Source organism: Drosophila bipectinata, chromosome 3L (genome assembly GCF_030179905.1).
Source record: "Drosophila bipectinata strain 14024-0381.07 chromosome 3L, DbipHiC1v2, whole genome shotgun sequence".
In the NCBI taxonomy this organism is placed as follows: domain Eukaryota; kingdom Metazoa; phylum Arthropoda; class Insecta; order Diptera; family Drosophilidae; genus Drosophila; species Drosophila bipectinata.
The window spans coordinates 5,389,989-5,413,824 of NC_091738.1; the positions used below are offsets into that span (position 1 = coordinate 5,389,989).

General features: G+C 45.4%; 4 protein-coding genes across 4 annotated transcripts in view; 1 reads left to right on the plus strand and 3 right to left on the minus strand.

The window, feature by feature from the left end:
• Positions 1–11,007, minus strand: part of Ank2 (Ankyrin 2) — a 59,816-nt gene extending 48,809 nt beyond the window's left edge. Inside the window, exons 1-9 of the mRNA XM_070279435.1 lie at positions 10,489–11,007; positions 8,202–8,303; positions 7,689–8,141; positions 6,866–7,630; positions 6,603–6,806; positions 5,165–6,092; positions 3,492–3,774; positions 620–1,026; positions 343–554 (exon numbers count right to left, since the gene is read on the minus strand). Coding sequence (XP_070135536.1) covers positions 343–554; positions 620–1,026; positions 3,492–3,774; positions 5,165–6,092; positions 6,603–6,806; positions 6,866–7,630; positions 7,689–8,141; positions 8,202–8,303; positions 10,489–10,512 — 3,378 coding nt within the window. The 5' untranslated portion in view covers positions 10,513–11,007. The remainder of the gene's footprint in view (positions 1–342; positions 555–619; positions 1,027–3,491; positions 3,775–5,164; positions 6,093–6,602; positions 6,807–6,865; positions 7,631–7,688; positions 8,142–8,201; positions 8,304–10,488) is intronic.
• A 3,692-nt stretch (positions 11,008–14,699) lies between these two features.
• Positions 14,700–15,194, minus strand: LOC122321040 (histidine-rich protein PFHRP-III-like). The gene has a single exon (XM_043210036.1). It carries the CDS (start codon positions 15,192–15,194, stop codon positions 14,700–14,702), a length of 495 nt encoding a protein of 164 aa, XP_043065971.1.
• Positions 15,195–16,700: 1,506 nt separating this feature from the next.
• Mcad (Medium-chain acyl-CoA dehydrogenase) lies at positions 16,701–18,898 on the plus strand. Its single transcript, XM_017245914.3, has 3 exons — positions 16,701–16,856; positions 17,495–17,851; positions 17,916–18,898. Exons 1-3 carry the CDS (start codon positions 16,839–16,841, stop codon positions 18,801–18,803), a joined length of 1,263 nt encoding a protein of 420 aa, XP_017101403.1. The 5' UTR covers positions 16,701–16,838; the 3' UTR covers positions 18,804–18,898.
• A 272-nt stretch (positions 18,899–19,170) lies between these two features.
• LOC108128355 (tonsoku-like protein) lies at positions 19,171–23,822 on the minus strand. Its single transcript, XM_017245910.3, has 5 exons — positions 23,379–23,822; positions 23,150–23,321; positions 20,615–23,095; positions 20,384–20,559; positions 19,171–20,335 (listed from the first exon to the last, which is right to left on the minus strand). Exons 1-5 carry the CDS (start codon positions 23,647–23,649, stop codon positions 19,257–19,259), a joined length of 4,179 nt encoding a protein of 1,392 aa, XP_017101399.2. The 5' UTR covers positions 23,650–23,822; the 3' UTR covers positions 19,171–19,256.
• Between the last annotated feature and the right edge of the window lie 14 nt (positions 23,823–23,836).

The following is a 23,836-nucleotide window of genomic DNA, read 5'->3' on the forward strand; positions in this document are numbered from 1 at the left end:
GACTATTGTTCTACTTTATCTGGCTACACAGGAGTTTGGGCGGGTTAACATAGATGGTTATTAGTTACTGGTTATAGGACATTTCGGCTATAAATGCTCATTTTCGATTTGGAAAACATATTTTGCATTATTTTCTTTTGATATTCATTGGGAAGTTGTAGATTAAATGCTCGATTATATATGTTGGCTATTTGGTATTTTCGGATTATAGTTAGATAGATAACTGCCCTGGTGGCTGATTTACCAGATGAGCGAGAAGCGCTTCTTCTTGGGCACATGATTGACGCTAATCTTGCGCAATTTCTCAGGCGCAACGCCCTTGCGCGGTTTAAAGAGGTTTACCTGTAAGCCCACTTTGATCTTCTTGGTGAGTGCTCCCTGGGGGAAGACGGCCTGCACCTGTGGCACCACGGTGCTGGACACCATACCGCCCTCGGGTCCAATGGCATGCACCTCCTGGCGGATGCGCGATACCACTGCGAAGTACTGGGGGAAGTCGTAGGTGACGAATCGACAGACATGGTTGCCAGCCTGTTCCTCCAGTTGAGCGATTTCTATACGGAGAAAACAATATTAAAATTATATTTTGGATAGTTTAGATATCGCAGCATCCACTCACCCTCCGGCTCGAAGCACTGCTGCATGACATCGTGGATTATCTCTTCGGAGTTGTCGATGGTGTGCTCGCGCCAGGTTTCGCCGTTGTCCGAGCGCAGGATAATGATCTCACGCTCCTTGCCACGCAGCGAGGCGAAGTGCGGCACCTCCATGACCACCGGCCCAATGAACTTGGTGGAGCACGGACCCAGCTCCAGCACTCGGCTGGCCAGGGCCTCGCCCTCCATCAGCTGGGGCGGATGCATGGTGCGCTGCGGCTTCACGTAGCGGCAGGTGATCCGCGTCGGCTGGCAGGTGGAGCGCGAGGGTATGATCATGCGGACGCCGCTGTGACGGCAGCCTCGCATGGCGCCTCCACGGGCGTCCACCAAGAAGGAGACCAGGAAGCTCTTCCAGCTTAGTTTACGGCTGTAAAGGTTTCAAAGATTAGTTCACTCTTTATATAAAAGGATTTACATTTCTTCTCAAAACCCTCTTAATGGGAAAAAAACGATAATCCTAAAAAAACAAAATTCTGGCCTATGACTTCTAATGTCAAAAAAAGCTATATGGCCCACAGTGATGGCTACATCTTCCCCAATTCTGATCCGATTCTCAAGCGGAGTACCTTAATTTCTAGATCGATTCTCCACCGATCTGCATCAAAATCCTGAGACAAAATATTTTTTAAATTTTTTGTCCATTTTCCTGATAGGACCCATTGAAAATGGGGTTTTCCCCTATAGGGTCCACAGTGATGGCTATATCTTCGCCAATTCTGATCCGATTCTCAAACGGAGTATCTTAAACGATTTCTAGATCGATTCTCCACCGATCTGCATCAAAATCCTGAGACAAAATATTTTTTAGATTTTTTGTCCATTTTTCTGATAGGACCCCTTGAAAATGGGGTTTTCCCCTATACGGTCCACAGTGATGGCTATATCTTTCCCAATTCTGATCCGATTCTCAAGCGGAGTACCTTAAACGATTTCTAGATCGATTCTCCACCGATCTGCATCAAAATCCTAAGACAAAATATTTTTTAAATTTTTTGTCCATTTTCCTGATAGGACCCATTGAAAATGGGGTTTTCCCCTATAGGGTCCACAGTGATGGCTATATCTTCGCCAATTCTGATCCGATTCTCAAACGGAGTATCTTAAACGATTTCTAGATCGATTCTCCACCGATCTGCATCAAAATCCTGAGACAAAATATTTTTTAAATTTTTTGTCCATTTTCCCGATAAGACCCCTTGAAAATTGGGTATTCCCCTATAGGGTCCACAGTGATACTATATCATCCCCAATTCTGATCCGATTCTCAAACGGAGTATCTTAAACGATTTCTAGATCGATTCTCCACCGATCTGCATCAAAATCCTGAGACAAAATATTTTTTAGATTTTTTGTCCATTTTTCTGATAGGACCCTTTGAAAATGGGGTTTTCCCCTATAGGGTCCACAGTGATGGATATATCTTCGCCAATTCTGATCCGATTCTCAAACGGAGTATCTTAAACGATTTCTAGATCGATTCTCCACCGATCTGCATCAAAATCCTGAGACAAAATATTTTTTAGATTTTTTGTCCATTTTTCTGATAGGACCCCTTGAAAATGGGGTTTTCCCCTATACGGTCCACAGTGATGGCTATATCTTTCCCAATTCTGAACGATTTCTAGATCGATTCTCCACCGATCTGCATCAAAATCCTGAGACAAAATATTTTTTAGATTTTTTGTTCATTTTGCTGATAGGACCCCTTGAAAATGGGGTTTTCCCTATAGGGTCCACAGTGATGGCTATATCTTCGCCAATTCTGATCCGATTCTCAAACGGAGTATCTTAAACGATTTCTAGATCGATTCTCCACCGATCTGCATCAAAATCCTGAGACAAAATATTTTTTAGATTTTTTGTCCATTTTTCTGATAGGACCCTTTGAAAATGGGGTTTTCCCCTATAGGGTCCACAGTGATGGATATATCTTCGCCAATTCTGATCCGATTCTCAAACGGAGTATCTTAAACGATTTCTAGATCGATTCTCCACCGATCTGCATCAAAATCCTGAGACAAAATATTTTTTAGATTTTTTGTCCATTTTTCTGATAGGACCCCTTGAAAATGGGGTTTTCCCCTATACGGTCCACAGTGATGGCTATATCTTTCCCAATTCTGAACGATTTCTAGATCGATTCTCCACCGATCTGCATCAAAATCCTGAGACAAAATATTTTTTAGATTTTTTGTTCATTTTGCTGATAGGACCCCTTGAAAATGGGGTTTTCCCTATAGGGTCCACAGTGATGGCTATATCTTCGCCAATTCTGATCCGATTCTCAAACGGAGTATCTTAAACGATTTCTAGATCGATTCTCCACCGATCTGCATCAAAATCCTGAGACAAAATATTTTTTAAATTTTTTGTCCATTTTCCCGATAAGACCCCTTGAAAATTGGAAAATTGGGCAATTCTGATCCGATTCTCAAGCGGAGTATCTTAAACGATTTCTAAACGAATTCTCTAATGATCTGCATCAAAATCCTGAGACAAAATATTTTTTAGATTTTTTGTCCATTTTTCTGATAGGACCCCTTGAAAATGGGGCTTTCCCCTATATGATACGTTCCTATATGATGGGGATCCGTTCCTATGAAAATATATGTCGCAAAATTTTGCCCAAAATAGAATCTTTAACAAATCTTAACTTTCTAACTGTAAAAATACCGAAGTTTTGACATTTTTAATCAAACAGTTATATGGCAGCTATAGGAAATAGTTGGCTGATATGGCCGTTCGGACTTATACTGGAAGAGTATAAAAAGAGCACGTCAAAAAAAAATCCTACATTGTAAATAGTAGCCATTCCATTTTCATTCTACTTACCCCACATGAGGTGGCTCATCGTGTCCAGATCCATTTGCAATGTAAACCCCATCCACGGTGGCCTTGGGTGAGCTGCCATATACCTGGGCCTTATGGGGACTGATGACCTCCTCGCCGATGGTGGGCGGCACGCCGGAGGCATACTCCGTGCTCTGGGTCATCCGGTTGGAGTCCATACGCTCATCCCGGGTCACGTCGATCGGTAGGGAGTCGTCGCCTAGGGATTTCATTTCATCAACGGTCAGATAGCGGTATGGTTGATCTGATAGCATATTGTCTTCGCCTAGAGTTTTTGTTCGATTTCGATGCGATTCGAGGGCATTCCGCAGCATTTGCATTTTTATTAAGCACAAGACAGTCCAATTGGCCATATAGCGTTGTTGTTGTTATATTGTTGTCATATTGTTGTTGTTTATATTTTTGTTGTATTGGTGTTTTTGTTTTTGTTGTGGTGTTGGAGTCGGTTGTTGGTATTTATTGATGTGGCAGATGAGAGAGCGCAGTGCATTGAAAATAGAAGAATGCAAATGAGTTTGATTTTAGTTAAAAAATTTCGTAAATCTACATGCTTCACTTTATAATCGGTAGAATAAATATATTTATAATTATATATATGCATATTGGGGGTGATATAGTATGTAAAGCTAGCATGACCATTAATAGGAGCATATAGTACATGGATATGATGATAGTAGGTAGTACATACACACAAGAATACATATTTTCATGCCGCGATTACGAGTATATTGATTTCCACCTTCACACTGACAACCTACTCAAAAGTTTCTTGGATATATATGTATTGATAAAAACTTTAAAATTCTTTTCTGTTAAAGAAATAGGAGTACTTTTTAAAAGGATGTTGGAAATTTTCAATTGAAATAAATATGTAGAGACTCTTTAAAAGTTTAAGTCTTGATAGGAAAATACTTTCTTTTTTTAAGTAATTTAAAACCCCATTTGTAATATTGCAGATTTAGGGGTCTATTATATATCATTAAAGGATATACTAAGTTAATATTTTAAAATAGTTTAGTCATCAGTATATAATCTTTACCCAACCCTATCCTTGAATATAACTCTTTAAATAAACTTGAAGCAAATGCATATAGAAATGATAGCAAGGATAAGGAAAGTAGCTAGAAGACGGTATATCCTTGCTCAACAACAACGTCAAGAATAATTTACACATTTATACACATTGTAGCCCCATATAAAGTGCCAAACTTTTTGCGATTATATATATTTTGTATGACAACCAATCACGATCCAAAGACACAGCCAATTAGTGCACTTGATAACGGCCAGCATTTAAGATACGAATATAAATACGAATACGGTTTCTGGACTTGCAAGTGAGTTGGCCCACTTACTGGTCACATAGAGATGGTCGCCCTGGTAGTACGGCAGATAGACGTGGGCATCTGACCGACCTGGCCCAATGCCGTACTCGTATCCGGCGTCCAGTTCCCAGTTAGTGTTACCTGACGGCACAGGGAACAGGATTTGCTTAAAACTAGATATCTTTAAACTATTTTTTTTTGGGCGGGGGAGTGCATTGTGTTGATTGTGTGCTGGCTGACTAGCTGGGCTGTGATCTTCCGATCTGGTGATTCTTGTGATCATGTGGCTTATGATTAGGATTTGGGGTTTCAAAGAAAGGAGATACCTACCGCCCTCTTCCTCGGAGTCGGACATAAAGGACTCGTGCATGGCCTCGGGAGCCACGACGCGGTACTTCTCCTCGGTCTGGGCAGGGGCTGGAGAGCCCTCGTCCTCCTTGGTAATGGACTTCAGGGAGTCCAGGACACTGATGTAGCCCAGCTTGCGGGCAATATGCAACGGAGTTTGTCCGTTGACGGTCTGGGCATTGGCATTGGCCTTGTGCTCCAGCAGAAGGTTCACAATGTGGCAGTGCCCCTGCTGGGCGGTCTGATGGAGCGGAGTATACCCAATCGAGGTGGCCGCATCCACATTGGCCCCGTTCTGCAGCAGGAAACGGACCATATTGGCCTGGCCAAAGTGCGAGGCCACATGCAGCGGGGTGTAGCCTGCCTTGGTGGCCATGTCGATATTGGCTCCATTCTTCTGCAAGATCTCCGCCACATTCACGTTGTCCTCCTGGGCGCAGAGATGCATCGGGGTGAGTCCGTTCTTGGCCGGGTGATTCACGGCGGCCTTGTGTTCAATCAGTAAGTTGGAAATCTCAGAGTGACCCTCCTGGCTGCTCAAGTGGAGTGGAGTGAAGCCGGCCTTGCTCTCGGCATTGGCCTGGGCTCCGTATTCCAGCAGAGTGGTGGCTATGTCCATTTGATTCTTGCGAGCGGCAATGTGGAGGGGTGTGTGCCCGTTCTTGGCCGTGGCATGAGGACTGGCTCCCTTCTCGAGGAGCAGCAAAGCCACCTGCTGGTTGTTGTAGTGGCAGGCCACATGCAACGGGGTAACTCCATTCTTGCCCTGGGCATCCACGTCGGCCTCCTTTTGGAGCAGCAACTGGGCCACCTTGATGTGTCCATACTTGGCGGTCAAATGAAGGGGCGTGAAGCCCTTCTTGGTGGCGGCATCCAAGGCGGCACCATTTTCAATAAGTACAGCAGCCACCTAGGAAAGGTTTTCAAAAAATTCAAATAAATGGTAGAACTTTCAAATTCTGCCTTGTTCTCACAAATTTTAAATAAATTGTACTTTTCTAGTGAAAGATTGTTTCAAAAATACACTGAAAAAACATAATTTTCAATTCTAAAAATCAAAATAATAAAGAATTTTAAATCAAAGTTCGACAATACAAGATACTATTAAAAGCAAAAGCATACAAACAAAATCAATAATTTTTTAATGAAATCCCAATATATACTGCATATAAAACTTAAAAAATAATTTAAATAAATAAAACCAAAATTCAAAAATACTTAAAAAAGAGTCACAACATTTATTCGAGACAAACGCAAAAAAGACAACAACACAAAAGTGAATACTCGTCGGGTGGAAAAAAGGAAAAATCGTCGAAATAAAGGATCAAATGAAAAACTCCTGATGACGGATCCAAAACAATTGCATCAGGTAAACAGTGTCGATGTGATCGGTGATCTTTTTGGCAATCAGCTCCTTTACCTCGTCCTGGCCCTCCTTGGCGGCAATGTGCAGTGCTGTGTACATGTCCTTGGTGGTGGCATCCACCTGAGCTCCATGCTGCAGCAGAAGCATAACAATGTCAACGTTGCCCAGTCGGGAGGCGATGTGCAGAGGAGTCTGCTGCTCTCGGGCACGGGCGTCCACCTGGGCGCCATTCCTCAGCAGGATTCGAATGATGTCGGTCTAAGGATTAAAGGATTATAGCATATACCGATAACATTGAAGAGTATTAACAAACTCACCTGGTTGGCTCTAGCGGCCAGATGGAGTGGCGTCTCCCCACGCACAGTGGGTACATCGGGACTGGCATCGTGCTGCAGCAGATAGATGACAATGTTCATGCAACCCATGAAGGCGGCCACATGCAGTGGCGTCAATCCACTCTCCGTGGTGGCACTAATGCTGGCACCATGACGCAGTAGCAGCTCCACCACCTTCAAGCGGTTCTTCTTGCAGGCAATGTGCAAGGGCGTGAATCCATTGAGAGCCCTGGCATTCGCATCGGCGTTCCTGTCCAGAAGCAACTTGGCCACACGCACATGACCACAATGGGCGGCTACATGGAGGGCGGTCAGATAGTCCACGGTGACCTCGTCGACCGGAGCACGATGGTACAGGAGAATGCGGGCGGCATCCACGTGCTCACCCTGGGCGGCCATGTGCAGTGGAGCGAGTCCGTTCTTGGTTTTGGCGCTGATGGGAGCTCCTCGCTCCAGCAGCATATCCACCACCTGCTCATGTCCCGAGCGAGCGGCACAGTGCAGAGGGGTAAGCCCATCCCGGGTCTTGGCCTCAATGTTTCCACCTTTTTCCAGCAAGAGGGAGACCATGTTGGTCTTGCCCCACTTGGCTGCAACATGCAAGGGACTGATGTTGTGCTTGGCCGAGTAGTTGACATCGGCGCCCTTCTGGATCAGCAGATTGGCAATGTTCTGGTTGCCGTAATGGGAGGCGATGTGCAGCGGGGTGAAGCCCGACTTGGAAGTTACGTCCGGGTTGTGGTCATTCTGAAGGATTCATTAAATATAAATAAATATTTTACATGATGAGGGATGTGATACTTACATCTAGGAGAAGGGTAGCTGCCTTGACGTCGTCCTTCTTGGCGGCAATATGCAGGGCCGGTAGCCTGACCTTTCCACGAGTATCGCTCTCGAGGAGTACGGCCACTACCTTGTCGTGACCCTGTTGCATGGCCACGGCGAGAGGCGTGAAGCCATCTTCGGTGGCCAGACTCTGGTTGGCGCCATTGGACAAGAGCAGGCGAACCACAGCATCGTGGTTCTCCTGGGCGGCCATGTAGAGGGGCGTGAATCCGTTCTGGGACTGCACATTGACAGAGGCGTTGTGCTCCAGCAGCAGCTTCACTACCTCCTCCTGACCAGCCAGCGAGGCGATGTGGAGAGCGGTGTTGCCCTTTTTGGTGGCACTGTCCACGATCGCCCCGCGACGCAGCAGCTCCGAGACCACATGGATATGGCCATCCTTGGAGGCCAAATGCAGAGCATTCAAGCCATTCTAAGAAAGATTAAAAGGTCATAATTTTGAAATTAAAAGCCGTAGTTATTATAAGCTTACCGCATTACTGGTGTTGATGTCAATATTATTCTTCAAATGCTCGAGCACGCGCTCCAGGTTGCCAGCGCGGGCGGCACGGAGGAAGGAAGTATTGCCATCACCCTGAAAGGATTATAAGAGATTGAAGGTGTTTTACAAAATTCGAAAATTATCGGAGAAAGTATCGTAGTCCTGTAATAAAGTATGCTTCAAGATCTATGTCAACCTTAACCTTAAGACACTCTTTGAAGCTCCCTGAAATATCTATTTAAAGTACTACCTAATTGCCTTCCCTTAGACTACATTAAGTAACAAAAACTGTTGTTTTTTGTTACCAAACTATCTGAAAAGAAAAAGGTCATCGAGAAATAACTTCCTATCAACCGCAATGCAATCTATCTTCGCAAACTTTCCGCCAAACCGGAAACTTTCCATCTCGCTTTTTGTGGCAGTTGCGTGCCAATTGCGTATACATCACCTGGCCAAAAACCTGGCCGGGGGTAGTGGGTGCACTTGGAGTTTTATTGATTGTTACCTAGGTTGCGCAACTCCCCAGATGGTTGCCTATCGCTTTTTATTTTTGCACCTGCTCGTTAGCTTCAAGTTCAAGTCGTGTCGGTCAAGGCGAGGGGTCACCTCCATATATACTGCTCCGCCGTATTCCACTATCCGGCTTTTGGCGCAGGTGTAGGAATAATTCGGTCCAATGGCCAGGAACCACCCACTCGGAGCCCAACCCCTGGGCCGGACTCAGCTGTCGATTTTAACCACCAACGTTTTGTTTACGTTTTGTTTCTTCCCCCAATTCGGTTACCCGGATCCGGATTCGAGTTCGAAAATGACGTCATTTTCCCGGCCGCTTAAAACTGCAACTGGAAGTCGGCATTCGGTACTTTAGTGGTGAGTATTTCGCGACTGGAAGTAGCGGCCAAAAAATTCGCACTGGAGGTGACCGCAGCACAGACGCCCGCCAGACCCGTTGCTTCCTGGCACTCAAATCCTCACCATCCAATGCCCCAAACGATCCAATGCACCAGGCCATTCACGCTCCCACCCACCGCCTACACTCCGGCCTGCTTGGCAAACACGGAAGTGTGTGAAGGATATACAAAACTCATTTCAAATGCCCCGGGCATATACACATACGATTTCAAAAGGAGCTTGTTTGCGCCGACTGCTTCCGGATGGGTGTTTGTTTAACTATACTGAGGAAAAGGATTTTTTCTTTTTTTTAAAGAGGATTTTATGAGACATTCTAAGAGGAAATATATTTTACACATAGTATATATATTATACATCATATTATATATAGTATAGTTCTTGGTCTAATTATTAAAAAGCCATTTAAGTTTTGTAATGAAAAGTTAGTAGTTTTTGAAAGCAGAGTATATTCCTATGAACATTCCCAAAGATCCCAGTAAGCCCCAACCTATAACTAGTTTTTTTTTCAGTGTCTAGGGTGAGGTGTCGCACAGACATGGGCCAAAAGTTCAAAGGTTCTTGGGCAGGTCCTTGGCTCTTCTCCCTCCCCAGCTCATTGTATAATAACGAGAAGCTCAACTTGGCAAAATTGAGTGCTCGACTAAAGGAGTTTCGCCTTGAAGTGGATTTGCTTTGAACTTGTGTGGCCACGTAGCCACTTGAAATCATGCTCTCCACGCCTAATCGATGTCCAAGTGGAGGTCCTTAGATGGAAGCAACAAACAATCTCCTAATGCATCTCAGCGGGGACAAGAACAGATGAAAAAGTGAGTCATCTAATATGGATTTTCTGGCCGTTCCGTCGTGAATGTGTCGCATGTCATCTAGGTTTAACCTAAATCTCGATTACCTTATACAGCTACAGTTCTACACGCACGTACCACACCCAGTTCTCGGTTTCGATTAATAAAAGGATAGCGGGTGGTGGTGCCACTGTGAGCCACCACTTGGCTACAATTACTTTGCATTGCCACTGGTTAGTACAGAGACTATTTTTAGACACAAATCACAATGGCCTGCAACGCCCACAAATTAATGGGTGACTTTTGATGAAATGAAAAATCAATAATCATCCTCAAAGACAAGAAAATCATAACTTTTCTAAGGATATAAAGAAAAACCTAACATCTATAGCTTAAATATCCTTAAAGTATCTTGAAACAGTTACAATCGGTAATATATTCTCCCGATTAACTGCACTTTTTCAGCCAGACAATGAAAAATCGATAATCCACAAAATGGACGCCAACATGGCTGCTCCCCGAAAATCTCTGCTTGGAGCCTTGAAAAGGCCACTGAAAATTCAAAATGGAAAACTTGTCTTTACCTGAGCTCCATTTTCGGTGACCATTTTAGCCAATTATTCGGTTTCCGGCTATAGTTATGAGTCTGCGATTAATTGTAGTGTAGAGAAATTGTGTAAGCAGCGTATGTCGTCACTGTAGCAGATTAGTCATATTTTTTCACGGGTCCCTCACAAACATTTACAGCCAAAAAGTTTATGTTTCGCGTCGGAAAATCACACTTAATTGAGAAATCTTTTTTTTTTCGGAATTTTTAATGCACTCCTATCGATTTTTCCTTAGACTTTATGTAAGCTATATATTCACGAGTGCATGGGTGTGTGTGGACGAGTGTGTGATTGTGTGCGCGAGGGTGTGTTCGTACAGGCGACTGTGTCGGGTGTGTGCGTGTCGGGGTTAGTGTGTATTGGTGTCTGATTGGATTCTCCTGACTGCTCTCACACAGTGCCTTCAAAAATGTCACGGTTTCGAGGAGCAGTTTTCGTTGCTGCCGTTTTCTTCGATGTTCAACTCCAGACTGGATGCGCCGCCGAGTCCTGTCGCCAGTGGTGGAAACCAAAAACTTCAAAGTCAGGATTTCGAAGGACCTGCGCACTTGGCCCTGTTCCAATTGGAATGCCACCCCTAAAAATCCAAGGGTAGTTCACCCAACTGGAAGAAGCGGCTCCCGTGAAAGTGGCAGTGGAAGCGGAAGTTATTCGAGAAAGAGGCCGAACTCCGAAATGCAATCTCTCCCTTCAGGGCACGTGCCCTTTGTTATTGTTGACACTTTTGATAATCGGGTAGCACGTGCATTCAAGGAAGTTAAAGAAAGAGGTCCTGCCATTGCGTACTAAAATTAATTGTTTTTAGGCAATTTTTTGGTAGATATAATGGCTTATTTTTTGCAAAGTAGCTGAACCATGCAAATTGAGGGAATTGCATGATTTTTTAGATTAATTCGTTGTTTTCTGACAAGAGCAGGACTTTTTAATATGGGGATGAAATATATACTATAAGAAAGCCCTACAAACAATGTTTTTCTTTTAAAAGACTGTTGTTGTTTTTCATCCCCTTAGGGGGATATAACTCAAGAACAAGTTTGTTTAATGGTTTTTTTAATCAATAAAAATTATTTTCATTGGAAAACCACTTTAGATCTCAAGTAACACAAGAGCCTAGACTTTCTACTTCTCAGAATTCTTTTAATTTTAATGAAGCAAGCCCTAAAAGATAGAGCAACCACCCCCTAAGTACTCCTCACAAATATTTGCAGGACTAAATTAATCCCTTTGAGGGTGTAACTATCCTAACAAAACACACATTATTCTTTCCCTAACTGCTGCCACAATAAAACTCATAGCATTATATTTCCACGACAATTTCAGTTCGCACATTAGACTAATTAGGTAAGTACACAACGAAAAAAAGATGAAATTACCCAATGGTTCTTCCCCTAGATAATCTGCCGGCCCGGCTATAACGTTGTTGACCGGGAGCAAATAGAGGCCAGGCCGAGAGCACACAATCCACAGTTGGTTGGCGGGAAATGGCTTGGCTTTTGGGTTGGGTTTACTTCCAGCCGAGAAGTGACTTCTACGCAGTTGCGCCGCTCAACTGGACTTTGTTTACTTCCCGTTTCGAACAGGTCCAGTTCGAAAAAAGACACCCCAAAACCCACCCTCCAAGATACTATGAGCTTGGTTAAAAATCCCAATCGGATGCGTATGAATTCCTGGTCACGTTGTGCCTCCAGTAAGGCACAAAGGCACTATTCTGACAGTGCCATTAATTTAATTTCTTGGGCAGGAAACCCACCCTTCGCTCTATTCAAGGCAGAACCCTTAGAAACCCCACTGCTTACTGAATCCACCCCCTTCCTGCACTTGCATAAAAATGCATTACTAACTGCATCGTGACCGGGACAAATTCTGCAGTAAATAATAGACCCTGGCTGGGTGTGCGTGAATCACGTTGCAGGTAATTAACAGGGCTAAGAGTGGGTGGCAACCTGCAACTTGCAACCTATAAGGTGGTGGGAATTTTTTTGAATTTAATTAAAGAGCTTCCCGCTTGCTCGGCCTTTTATGGCCTGTTTGTTTTGTTTTGGCCAACTGAAGGGGTTTCCCGGTCGCACTTTAAAGCCAAAAGCCCATCGAGTTGCCCAGCAGGGTTGGCCCGAAACCAAATGGCTTGTTTGCATGTCACCTGGCACTCCAGCCATGTTTATACTCTCCCAGTGCCTGAGGACACTGTCATTTATTTGTGTCTTAATTAATAATTGAACAGGGTATTCTATTCTCATTCGCATACAATTGATAGGTTCTTAATTACTTTTGTTTTCTTGGATTGTTTTCTTGCATAAGCCCTCGGGGAAATGGAAATGTTTTGTCTCGAAATATAATAGAGTTTATGGATCTGTTACGATATTTACTTCAGAGTATGTATTTCTAATTTTACATATAATAAAACAGAAGATTTCTTAAAAATTTTAAAAGTAAAAGAGTCTCAGGAGTGGACTGGCATCAAAGAATCTTAGAACTTAAATTTTGTAAATTTTTTACCAAATATTTAGCTAATATTTAAGCCTTTAAAGAGTATTCAAAATTCGTTTTTGTGAAAATATAACCACTTTTGAAACCTCCCCCTCATTTAAGTTAATATTTGTGTTAGCATCCATGTCGCTGTGGGCTGTCGCCTGCAATATGATATTTCAAAGTCCCTCCCCCCAGCGCCAGGACCTGCGACGTGGCAGGAATGTTTCTGGGGCCATGCCCTAAGTAAATTACCAGCCTGGTGATTGCCCATAATTCTTACGACCTCAAAAAACGCAACCTAAATTGGGCACGCCAAAAAAATATATATCGCAGGTAATTTCTGGGTAAAATGAGAGGAAAAAATGGAAACATTTTCACCGTGTTCAGTTCACTGCACCCGAGGGGCAACAACACGGACACACACACCCGAGCTAAACTCAAAAACAACTCACGCATAATATTATAAAAATTGTAAAATTCCTCGCCGCGATATTCGCAATATTCGTATTTATAGGGCGACCCCAAACAGATGCCGAGATGACGAGGCGGGAGGCAGTGCCCCTCCTCCCCAAATTACATAAAATGAGTCCAAGGTAGCGTGGCAACTTACGCCCAAACTCTGCAGCGACGGGAAGCGTTTTTTCAGCGTCTCCATTTGGCTAGATCTCCCTCCTGCTTATCCACGAAGGCACATTAACTAGCGGGCCAATAAATTGGAATATATACGCGTATATATCTAAATATTGTCTAGATGTCTAGAGGGCCTCACGCGGCAGCCGCACCGAGCGATTTGAGTCGTTTTCTGAATTATTTTCGAATGCGCCCCGTCGGACGAGAGCCCCAGTACAGAATAGAATATAATAGACCCGACTACGAAGACCAGACATCGTCGGACTATGCCAAATCCAAAGAGTATGGCCAAAGAGAACGTTTAGCCCCAAACATTTAGCCACTTGGCGTTGGCTATTTATGTGCAAAGGCTAAAACAATGCGTACAATTTGGCCCGAAAGAGCTTTCATTTCTCAGGACTGTTACTCATCCAAATCAGAGAAGTTATGTGGCCGCTACGGAGGCGCCACACCGAAGTTGTTAATGCCCCCGCAAGGACAACGGATGCGCACTGCCCCTGATGGTGACTCATTTGGCATTGCGGATAGAGTCAGTCCAAGGATCACGATTGCGTCATCTCCAGAAAGGGGAGGGGGTGAACGGGCGGATGGGTTTTTTCCAGCTCCAAGATGTGACTAACCAAGATGATGCCACAAAAAAAGTTGTGCCCTTTTCAAGGATGATTTGTGTCAGATTTCTCTGGCCTAACTAAGTAGATAGCATTATTGTGTGTCAGCTCCTCCCTAAGTGATTTAAGGACGACATAAAATGGTTTAGATTAGGCACATTATTCACTTTAAGGATGATAAGGATACTTTAACAAATTGTATTACTCATATGCTAAGCCTTTTAAAGTTTAGGGTTAAAAAGGGGGGGACTTGCTTTTAAAACTTTCTTCATTTTCCTGGCCATATTTACTTTTAGGACAAATGACCTCGTCCTTGTAAGGACACATTACCCATATAAATATTTAAAATGTTCCTAAAAACTTTACGACTGCAACTCTGAAAATGTAAGGTCACCTCTAACTCATTTTTTTTATAGCCCTTCCAGATCTCGTGACTATCTATTTTTTTCAAGAACTCTACCCGCTCCCAATGATGTAATCCTAGGCAGGACTCACCGCACTCTGGTGTCCTGTGGGGCAGTGCTCGTGCTTGTTGGTGGAGTGGTGATGGTGTGGTTGCTGCTGCTGCTGCTGGTGGTGGTGCTTGTTGTTGGCTCCTCCTTCGTGGTGGAAGGCCACCTCATGCTGGTGCTGAAAGTACTCATAGTGTCCGACATGATCGGGATGATGCTCCGCCGGAGGCGAAGATACCTGTGATGGAGGACTGTGGTGGTCCTTCTTGGAGGTGTGTCCAGTTGAGGTATGATGAGTATCCTTTGATGGCTTGTGAGGATGCGAATGATGGGCAGCACTACTATGCCCGTGCCCGTGTCCATGATGATGGTTGTGGGCAGTGGGCGGCGAGGGCATGTTGTGCCCACTGTGGGGCAAATGGGAGGAGTGCTGCACTCCCACTTGGTGTCCATGATGGTGGGGGACATGACCTTGCGATGCCTCCAGCAGCGTAGGCTGGATGTGGGTCACAAACTGGGCCATCTCGGCGAGACCTTTAAACTACTTCTCTATAGCTACTGTATTTTTTTGGGGCTTAGGTAACACTTGTTTAATTTTTCACTGCTCTGCGAGGGGTATTTTATTTTGAATGGGGTAGGGGGGGGGTGGCACTTTTATATGTATCCCAGAAGTGGCAACGGGTAGCTAAAAAACACACACACACCCGCACACTAACACTCTCACTCACTCATCCGCAGGACGCGACGATGGCGACGGAGGATTCTGGATTTCGGAGCGCGGACAACCTTCTCGCAGGAGCAATGTCAAATGACTGACTGGCGAGCAGCCTAGAAGCAAGCTATCCCAGTTGTGCCTTAGATGCCACAGGACCCCCAAAACGGCCGCCCCCAACCCGACCGCCGCCCGACAACACTTCGGCAGGCGATTCGTGCAGCTCGTCGCCGTCGTCCTGGTTGGGCGGAAGCTTTAACCGGACCCTGTTTTATGCGCCTGGCTGATAAGGGATTCCCTGCTCCTGCTCCTGCTTCTGCTCCTCCTTCTGCTCCAGCTCTTACTCGTCCCTAGCGATACTGCTGATAACTTTGAGTGGATGCGAAATCTGATGGTGATTTAATGATGCCTCCACGACTCGCTCGCTTTTTTATCTGGCTGTCAACTGTGTCACGGACTCCCAGTTTATTTCGCTGGAAAATGCTGGGCAGGTGGATGGGGGCCATCTCTGTGTGTGACACGCTGTTTTTTGTTATTTTTAACGCAGCCAGAAGAACATGTTTCAGCTATTTGTGTCATGCCGAAAAGTATGCTCCAATTTTTCAAGGGCCCTAACAGGTGGAAGGAAATGCTTTCGACTTTGGGGGTACTCTTCAGGATATGAAGTTTAAGAAAGGTAATGAAATTGTTGTAAAAAATTCTAAAAGCAAAAATTTTAATAAAACTATGTAACTATTTACTTTAGTGCTATATTTTATCATTTTGTTCATGTAGTGCTATTTTGTAATGAATGCATAACTGAAAATTATGGACATAAGCTTTGTTTTTTTTAATATTTATGACATATTTAGATTCTTAATAATAAAATCATTATTTTCAAAATAATTGTAACCTTTCTTATCATAATATTTTAATAACAGATTATATTTATTCCTAAATCAAGGTTTAAACTTGTATCTTAAGGTCGAATATACCCTTGAACCTCGTTATACCTAAAAGCATTGCTTACGTACTTTGAGGGAAAGCTTTCCCTTACGTTTCTTGAAGGTTACGTCAACATATGATTACGTTTTCGCATATTTGATGTAGGGTATGATGGGTTGTTTGTCTTTATGAAAAAGGGGGCGTGTCATTTTTGAAGAAATATCAGTTATGCTTAAATAAAAGAAACCTAAAACTTAGACTAAACATTTAACTAAGTAAAATAAAGCAAATCAGCAACATTAGAAGAGCAAACAAATGTCGAGACATGGTCTTGTTATCTCCCACCCCTCTATATAAAAAAATATATAAAATGCTTGCCAGCGCAACAAAGTCCAATGTCCAAGCTTCGCTGTTCGCTATACCGGCAGATGTACAACTCGTTTGGATCATTTCGCTGCAAGCCGTCGACGAGTAAGCAACCCAGCGACCTACTTAAATTAACTAAATAATAGTATAACCAGAATTCACCCAATGGCGTTCCTCAACAAGGTGAGCATACCAGTTACCCTACTCTGCCCAAGAGAAAGTGAAAAAAAGTATATTAAGTTTGGAGGTCAAAGTCCTGACAGTCTAGTGACGACAGCAACTGTTGATCGTATATATAGTTTATATATATTTATGAGGCTGTGTGGGTTTCGTAAACACTTTTATTTTTTGGTTATCTGCGACACTAATCTGTACTTTGCCCCCCTCGGGAAATTATTATTAGCGTCGTCTAATGGCGAATGGTTTTGCACTCGATTTAAATACGGAATGTGAACTTTATAATCATGACTGATACGTATTTTATTTACCCGAGATGTTGTTTGTTTAAAAAATCAAGCATACCAATAAAAGATATAGGGTAACAATTAAACGTAAACATATATACGTAAGTTAAAAAGCGGTTTAAGGTTTTTAAGGTTTGAGGAAACTTTCTGAAAGTTTTTAAAATTTTGTATATAGTCTTTATAGTTTTTATGACTTTTATAATAGATAAAGTCATATCTCCCCTTAACCATTTCAATTAAAAATATCTTTCTCTAATTAATTCATCAAAATACATCACTTTTCTATATTATTCATAAAGAATGATCGTCTATTGCTATACCTAATATAACCATTTCATAACCTTTCCAAAATGATAGCTTGCTGCGCCTGCCCTCCGCCAGTTGGTGGCCCAGAGCCGTGCCTATGCCGCCGTCTCCCAGGTGTCGCCCAATGGAACCTCCTTCGCCCTCACCGAGGAGCAGCAGCAGCTGCAGGAGCTGGCTCGCAAGTTCACCCGGGAAGAGATCATCCCGGTAGCCGCCCAGTACGACAAGACCGGCGAGTACCCGTGGCCCATCATCAAGAAGGCCTGGGAGCTGGGTCTGATGAACAACCACATTCCCGCCGACCTCGGTGGCATGGATCTTGATGTCTTCACCACCTGCCTCACTGCTGAAGAGCTGGCCTACGGCTGCACCGGCATCATGACCGCCCTGGAGGCCAGTGGTCTTGGTGTAAGTAGTCCACATATCACCCAATTCCAAGATTTTCATTCTAAATGTTATCCTTCCTCTTTAGCAAACACCTGTGATCCTGTCCGGAAACGCGGAGCAGAAGAAGAAGTACCTGGGACGTCTGCTGGAGGAGCCGCTGGTGGCTGCCTATGGTGTGACAGAACCAGGAGCAGGATCTGATGTCGCTGGCATCAAGACCCGCGCCGAGAAGAAGGGCGACGAGTACATCATCAACGGCCAGAAGATGTGGATCACCAACGGTGGCGTGGCCAACTGGTACTTCGTGCTGGCCCGCACCAATCCCGACCCCAAGTGCCCGCCCAGCAAGGCCTTCACCGGTTTCATTGTGGAGCGGGATACCCCCGGACTGACCCCCGGTCGCAAGGAGATGAACATGGGACAGCGCGCCTCCGACACTCGTGGCATCACCTTCGAGGATGTCCGCGTGCCCAAGGAGAATGTGCTGATTGGCGAGGGAGCTGGCTTCAAGATCGCCATGGGCACCTTCGACAAGACCCGCCCTCCAGTGGCCGCCGGCGCCGTGGGTCTGGCCCAGCGCTGCCTGGACGAGGCTCTGAAATACTCCCTGGAACGCAAGACCTTCGGAGTGCCAATCGCCTACCACCAGGCTGTCCAGTTCATGCTGGCCGATATGGCCATCGGCGTGGAGACCTCCCGTCTGGCGTGGCGCCTGTCCGCCTGGGAAATCGACCAGGGACGCCGCAACAGCTACTACGCCTCCATTGCCAAGTGCCATGCCGCCGATGTGGCCAACAAGATTGCCTCCGATGCCGTCCAAATCTTCGGCGGCAACGGTTTCAACAGCGAATACCCCGTTGAGAAGCTGATGCGCGATGCCAAGATCTACCAAATCTACGAAGGCACCTCACAGATCCAGCGTCTCATCATCTCCCGCAACATGTACGAGGCCGCCAAGGGAGGCAGCTCCTAGAGCAATCCCACTTAGGCTAGCTCATCACCGATCACCTCACACATTCACAAGTCCGATAAATAAAGTAAAATAAGTAAAATAATTAAAAGAAATAATTGTCTCTTAATCTAATCTAGAAGAAGGGTCTGTAAACAATTTCCCCATGGCACGTAAGTAGTAAACAAGTGCCTTTGACTAACTTCCAAATTCCTGGTACACTCAAGTTATCCCCCTAAGGTCTAAAGTCTGGCTACTCATCTGCGTCCAACTGGCAAAAAATTGGCCAGCTATCATCCAGCGATTAGATAAGCCCAGTGGGGGCACTCAAGAGTGTCTGCCCCACTTAGATTCTACTTTTCGGCCCCCTGTATTCACGTGCGATAAGGACTGTACTACGGGTTGCTTTATAATTGTCAAACAATAAAAAAAAAATTGGGAAAAATATAAAAATTAGGGGTTTCTACAATACAAGAATTAAATATCATTTTCATCTGCCAGAAGTTTGAGGATTCCTTTGTATCTTCGGCCCGTTCTCCTCTTGGATAGGGTTAGCATCTTGGCCTTGTCGCCAAACTGCAGCTGCCAAATGGATTCAAGAGTCTCCAACGCACCAGGCATGGAGAACACCTGCCCATCGACGGTCAACTCCAGGCGCTTCGGCAGCTGCTTTTGTCCCTCGAGTTTCTGAAGGCGCGTATCATCCAGAAGATTCGTACAATTCGTAGCAATTAGTGTCCTTAATTGAGGCAGTTCATCCAAAATGTAACCAAAGGCGGTGCCACTCAATCGGGCGTTATCACTTATATCCAGCCACTGGAGTTGCTTGGCTTTTCCCAAGTGCTGGCATATCTTGTACAGATGGGCATCCGACAGCCCGCAACCAGCGAGCTCCACGCGGATGAATCGTTCGCAAGTGCCGCCCTCCAGAAGGGTAACCAAAGCCTCGCCCAAGGCGAAGCCACTGTCGTTATCCAGGGGCCACCGAACGTAGCTAAGATTCAGGTATTCCAAGCGGCAACTATTAAGCTGCTCAGTCAGCCGGCGAACGCTCTGCTGGGTGAGTTGGTTGAAGCTCATATCGAAACGGGTCAGTTGATTGAAACCCAAGTCGAAATCCTGCAGCTCCGTCAGCTCGCATTGGGATATCTGCAGTGAAGTCAAGGCACGACCAGCTGGACTGCCACAGAATTTGTTAAGTATCCTAAGACTGGAGTTTCCCAACGGATTCTGGCTGAGTTGAAGCTCCTCCAAGAGCTCTAGTTTCTCCACGCCATGACCGCAAAGTAAAGCCTCCAAGCCTTGAGAGCCGATCGCATTGCATTGCAGCCTCAGGGCTTTGAGTTGAAGAAGCGTGGGTAGTGACTTGGCCAACTGCTGACATCCTTCGTTTCCAATACAATTGCGGGAAAGATCCAAGACAGTTAGTCGAGCCTGATGCATCAGGGCCTTAAAAATTGGCTCCGTTTGGTGGGCCCGCATCCAAAGGCCAGAGAGTTCTAGCATTTGCGTGTTCTGGGAGCGTTCCAAAAGTACTTTGACCTTGTTGTCTACAACTAAAATGCAGATTATAGAGGTGTATATAGATATATATTAAGTCTTACCCTTTTGTGATTGGTGGCACATCTCTTCATATCTTTGTGAAAGCGGGGAGATTTTCCAATCCAGAATGGTGGCCAGTAGCATGTTCTGCTCCAAAGCTACGCTTACAGGATCCGTTTCCTCATAAGCAAAGCCATCCGCCGTCTTCAAACGTAATAGAGGTGTCAAGCCAGTCAACCTACAATTAATATTTAGGATTATTATCAAATAAATTATAATCTTTCTCTTATTACTTATTGTATCTCCTTCCTGCCTCTTCCGCCAACCATCGCATGTTGATGTCTTGCAGCTTCTTGCGCTCTATGGGAACCAGCAATAGCTCATCCTGGACTTTAACTTTAAACGAAACGGTGGTGGCCATAACAGGTGTGGTTTGAATTTTTATGGGCGATGATTTCGCCGGAGAGATGAGCACTTGAATGGTGTTTGTGGTGGAGTCGGGTTCTATGGTGCGCAAGCTGATGGCCGAGGACTCACTGCCCAAGGGACTCTCGCTGCGAAACCGACTGAATCCACTGTCCATGAGAGTAGACTGATGATTTTTTCTCGCAGGAGCATCAGAGCTACTGTGATTGCTGCTCATACTGGAGGAACGGGAGAGAGTCAGCTTTCGCATCTGTTTTTGTCGCTGGGAAGCATCCAGCTCCGGTATGGGCAGGAACGAGTCATCGTCCCAAGTGGATGGAAGGGACAAGACCGAGTCTTGGAGATTTTCCTTGGCGGGACGAGTGCTAAGGTTTCCGGAATTAATCCTTTTCCGTTTACGTTCGGGTCCTACATCGTCGATCAGCCAATTGTCGGCATCTACCTCCCCCTCGTCCAGGAATGCGTTACGTTTCTGCTTGGTAATACTGCTACTGATGGGCGGTTCGTCGGAGATACGATTGGGTCGCTTCAGTTGGGCCATCACACTGCGGTACTCCTTACTGGCGTTCGGTTGACTTGTACTGCTGGACTTCTTGGGGCCATATTCACTCCCCGAGCGGTTGTGGCTGAGGGAGCGCCTGTGGCTTTCGCGGAGAGCCTGCTCTTCGTCTTCATCGGATGATATGGCTCTTTCGGCCCTACTGGATCGCTTCACGTTGGCATTGGTCAGAGGACGAGCATTCTTGTCATTGCAGATCCCCACCTTGGAGAGAGTGTGCAGACGTTCCCTCAGTTGAGCATATTGCGCCTGCTCTCCATCCACCAACTTGGCAGATTCGCGCCACTTGTCCAGGCCTTCGATACAGGTCTCGTTGTAATCAGTTCGCACAGTGGCATCCGCTCCGCGGTCCAGCAGCAGCTCAGCCACGTCCAGGAAACCATTAGAGCAGGCATCGAACAAGGGGGTAATGCCATCGCAGCTTGTTCCTCCCTTATCGTTGATGGCAGACGCGGCTCCTTTATCCAGCAGAAGCTCCACAATCTCGCGAAAGCCGTGATTGCATGCCTCGTGAAGCGGCAGCCACCCAGCATGATCTCTTACATTCACCGTGTGGCCCTGGTCGATGAGGCGTCTGGCCAGCTCTAGGTTGCCGGAGATGCAGGCCTGGTGCAACTGAGTCTCTCCCTTGTTATTCTTTTTGATTGTAAACGACCTAACTCCACGAGTAGTTCGCTCTGGACGATGCTTTTCGGTCTCATCGGAATCACTGGCATCGGAGTCGGTGAGCGTGTTCAAGTCGAAATCATCGTCCCAATCGGGAGTGTTTTGCTGCACAGCTCCCTCTCCTTCATCATCATCATCGTCCTGGTCCGTTTCGTCGCTTAAATCAATACCCTTGGCTTTGGCCTCTGCCTCGAGATTTTCCACCAGGACATGCATATTGTGTTTTTGTTCCAACTTCTTCAATCGCACCAGCGCTATTTTTTCCAGCTTGGCTGAGGAGCTGCCAGCTTTCTCCGCCTGCCGGAGGGCCTTTTGGTAAATATCATGGACGGTCCAAAAGGGTTGCGCCTGCTCCTCACACACTTCCGCAATGGTACACAGGGTGGTGAAGGCCTCCGAGGGAACATCTTGGTTGACTTCGTACTCCTTCCACAGATACTCCAGGGCCTTATCGTACTGCCCACTGTCGCGATACGTTTGATATAAGCTCACATAGATAGGGACTAGACTTTTGCCGCTCTCCTGGTTCAGCTCTGCATTCTCCAGCATTTTTTGGTAGTAAACCAAGGCCTTCTCGTAATTCATTAGATGGCAACAGCCATCGCCTAGTCTCTCGTATAGGTTCTTCAGTTTTCCATAATCTACAGAACTAGCAACAACCAGGTCATCCAGAGTCTGACAGATCTTAACCACAATCCTAAGCTGCCTCTCAATACTGGTACGATCATTCTCGTCTGGAGTGTTCTTCTTGTAGGCCTTTGTGAGGATCTGCTTGGCGCTGGCAAAGTCACCCGCCTTGATAAGGATCTCTGCCTTTGTGATTAATGTCTCGCAGATCTTCTTAACCTTATTGGGGAGCCTTTTGGCCACTTCCAAAGCCATGTTGCAGTAGCGCAGTGCTGAGGTTGCATCATTCTTTTTGCAATTGAACAGCAAACTCATCGAAATGAAACACAAGTGGGTCAGATCGAACAATTCATGGGTTTTGCTGATTTTAATGGCTTTCTCAATGTATTCAATCGACTCTTCGAACTCCTCCATGTGCTCTTTCACCACACCAATGTTTAGATAGCACCGAGCTTGCATATCCAGCTGCTCCAGCTTGGAAATCTGACCCGAAAGTCTGAAAATAATTAAAAATATTTAGTTGGGATAACCAGGAGAATGAAGAACTTACTCTTTTATGAGAAGCAGGCTGCGTAGGAAGCTTTTCTCCGCCTGTTTCAGCTGCTCCATGGCACCCGAAGCCGAACTATCAGCCAGACTCTGTCCATGTAATAGATGCACCCGGCCTAGGGTAGCATATGCCCGTTGCTCCTCCACTTGATTCTTTAAACGCTTAGCAATTTCTAAAAGAACAGGTTTATGAGAGTTAACCGAAAATATGGCAAGGATTAAAGACTCACTTAAGTAGTCATTTATATGATCCTTGGCCGCGTCATAGTCGCAGAGCAGGGTGAACATCTCGCCGACCATCCGCTTGGCCTTCGCCGTTTCCAGCTCCTTGCCCATGCTGGCGTAAATCTGGGCCTCCTGTTTGTATTCCTTGACCGCCTCATTGTACTTTCCCTGCTGGTTATAAAAGTCACCCAACTGATTGCAACAATCGGCCAACTGGTCCCGGTTTCCATCGCTACGAGCCTTTTCTTTTCGCTTCAAGTAGCGCTTCTCGTCCATCGAAAAAAACACAAAACACAGAAAAAGGACACTAATCACAGGCAAGGGACACTCAAATGTTGTTTTGTTTCGGCGCGAACGAAATACCCAAGAAGGCTATCGAAGCAACACTCGATCGTTGCTAAGCGGAACTAGTTCCGAAGAGATTTATAACAACAAATATATCGTTTTATACCAGCACATCTCT

Excerpts from the sequence above, each read along its gene's own strand:
- LOC122321040 (XM_043210036.1), bottom strand. The coding sequence starts at position 15,194 with ATGGCCCAGTTTGTGACCCACATCCAGCCTACGCTGCTGGAGGCATCG.
- Mcad (XM_017245914.3), top strand. Across the intron at positions 17,852-17,915 it reads TGGAGGCCAGTGGTCTTGGT|CAAACACCTGTGATCCTGTC; the intron begins GTAAGTAGTCCA and ends CTTCCTCTTTAG.
- LOC108128355 (XM_017245910.3), bottom strand. The coding sequence starts at position 23,649 with ATGGACGAGAAGCGCTACTTGAAGCGAAAAGAAAAGGCTCGTAGCGAT. Across the intron at positions 23,322-23,378 it reads TCATATAAATGACTACTTAA|AAATTGCTAAGCGTTTAAAG; the intron begins GTGAGTCTTTAA and ends CTGTTCTTTTAG. Across the intron at positions 23,096-23,149 it reads AGCCTGCTTCTCATAAAAGA|ACTTTCGGGTCAGATTTCCA; the intron begins GTAAGTTCTTCA and ends AATTATTTTCAG.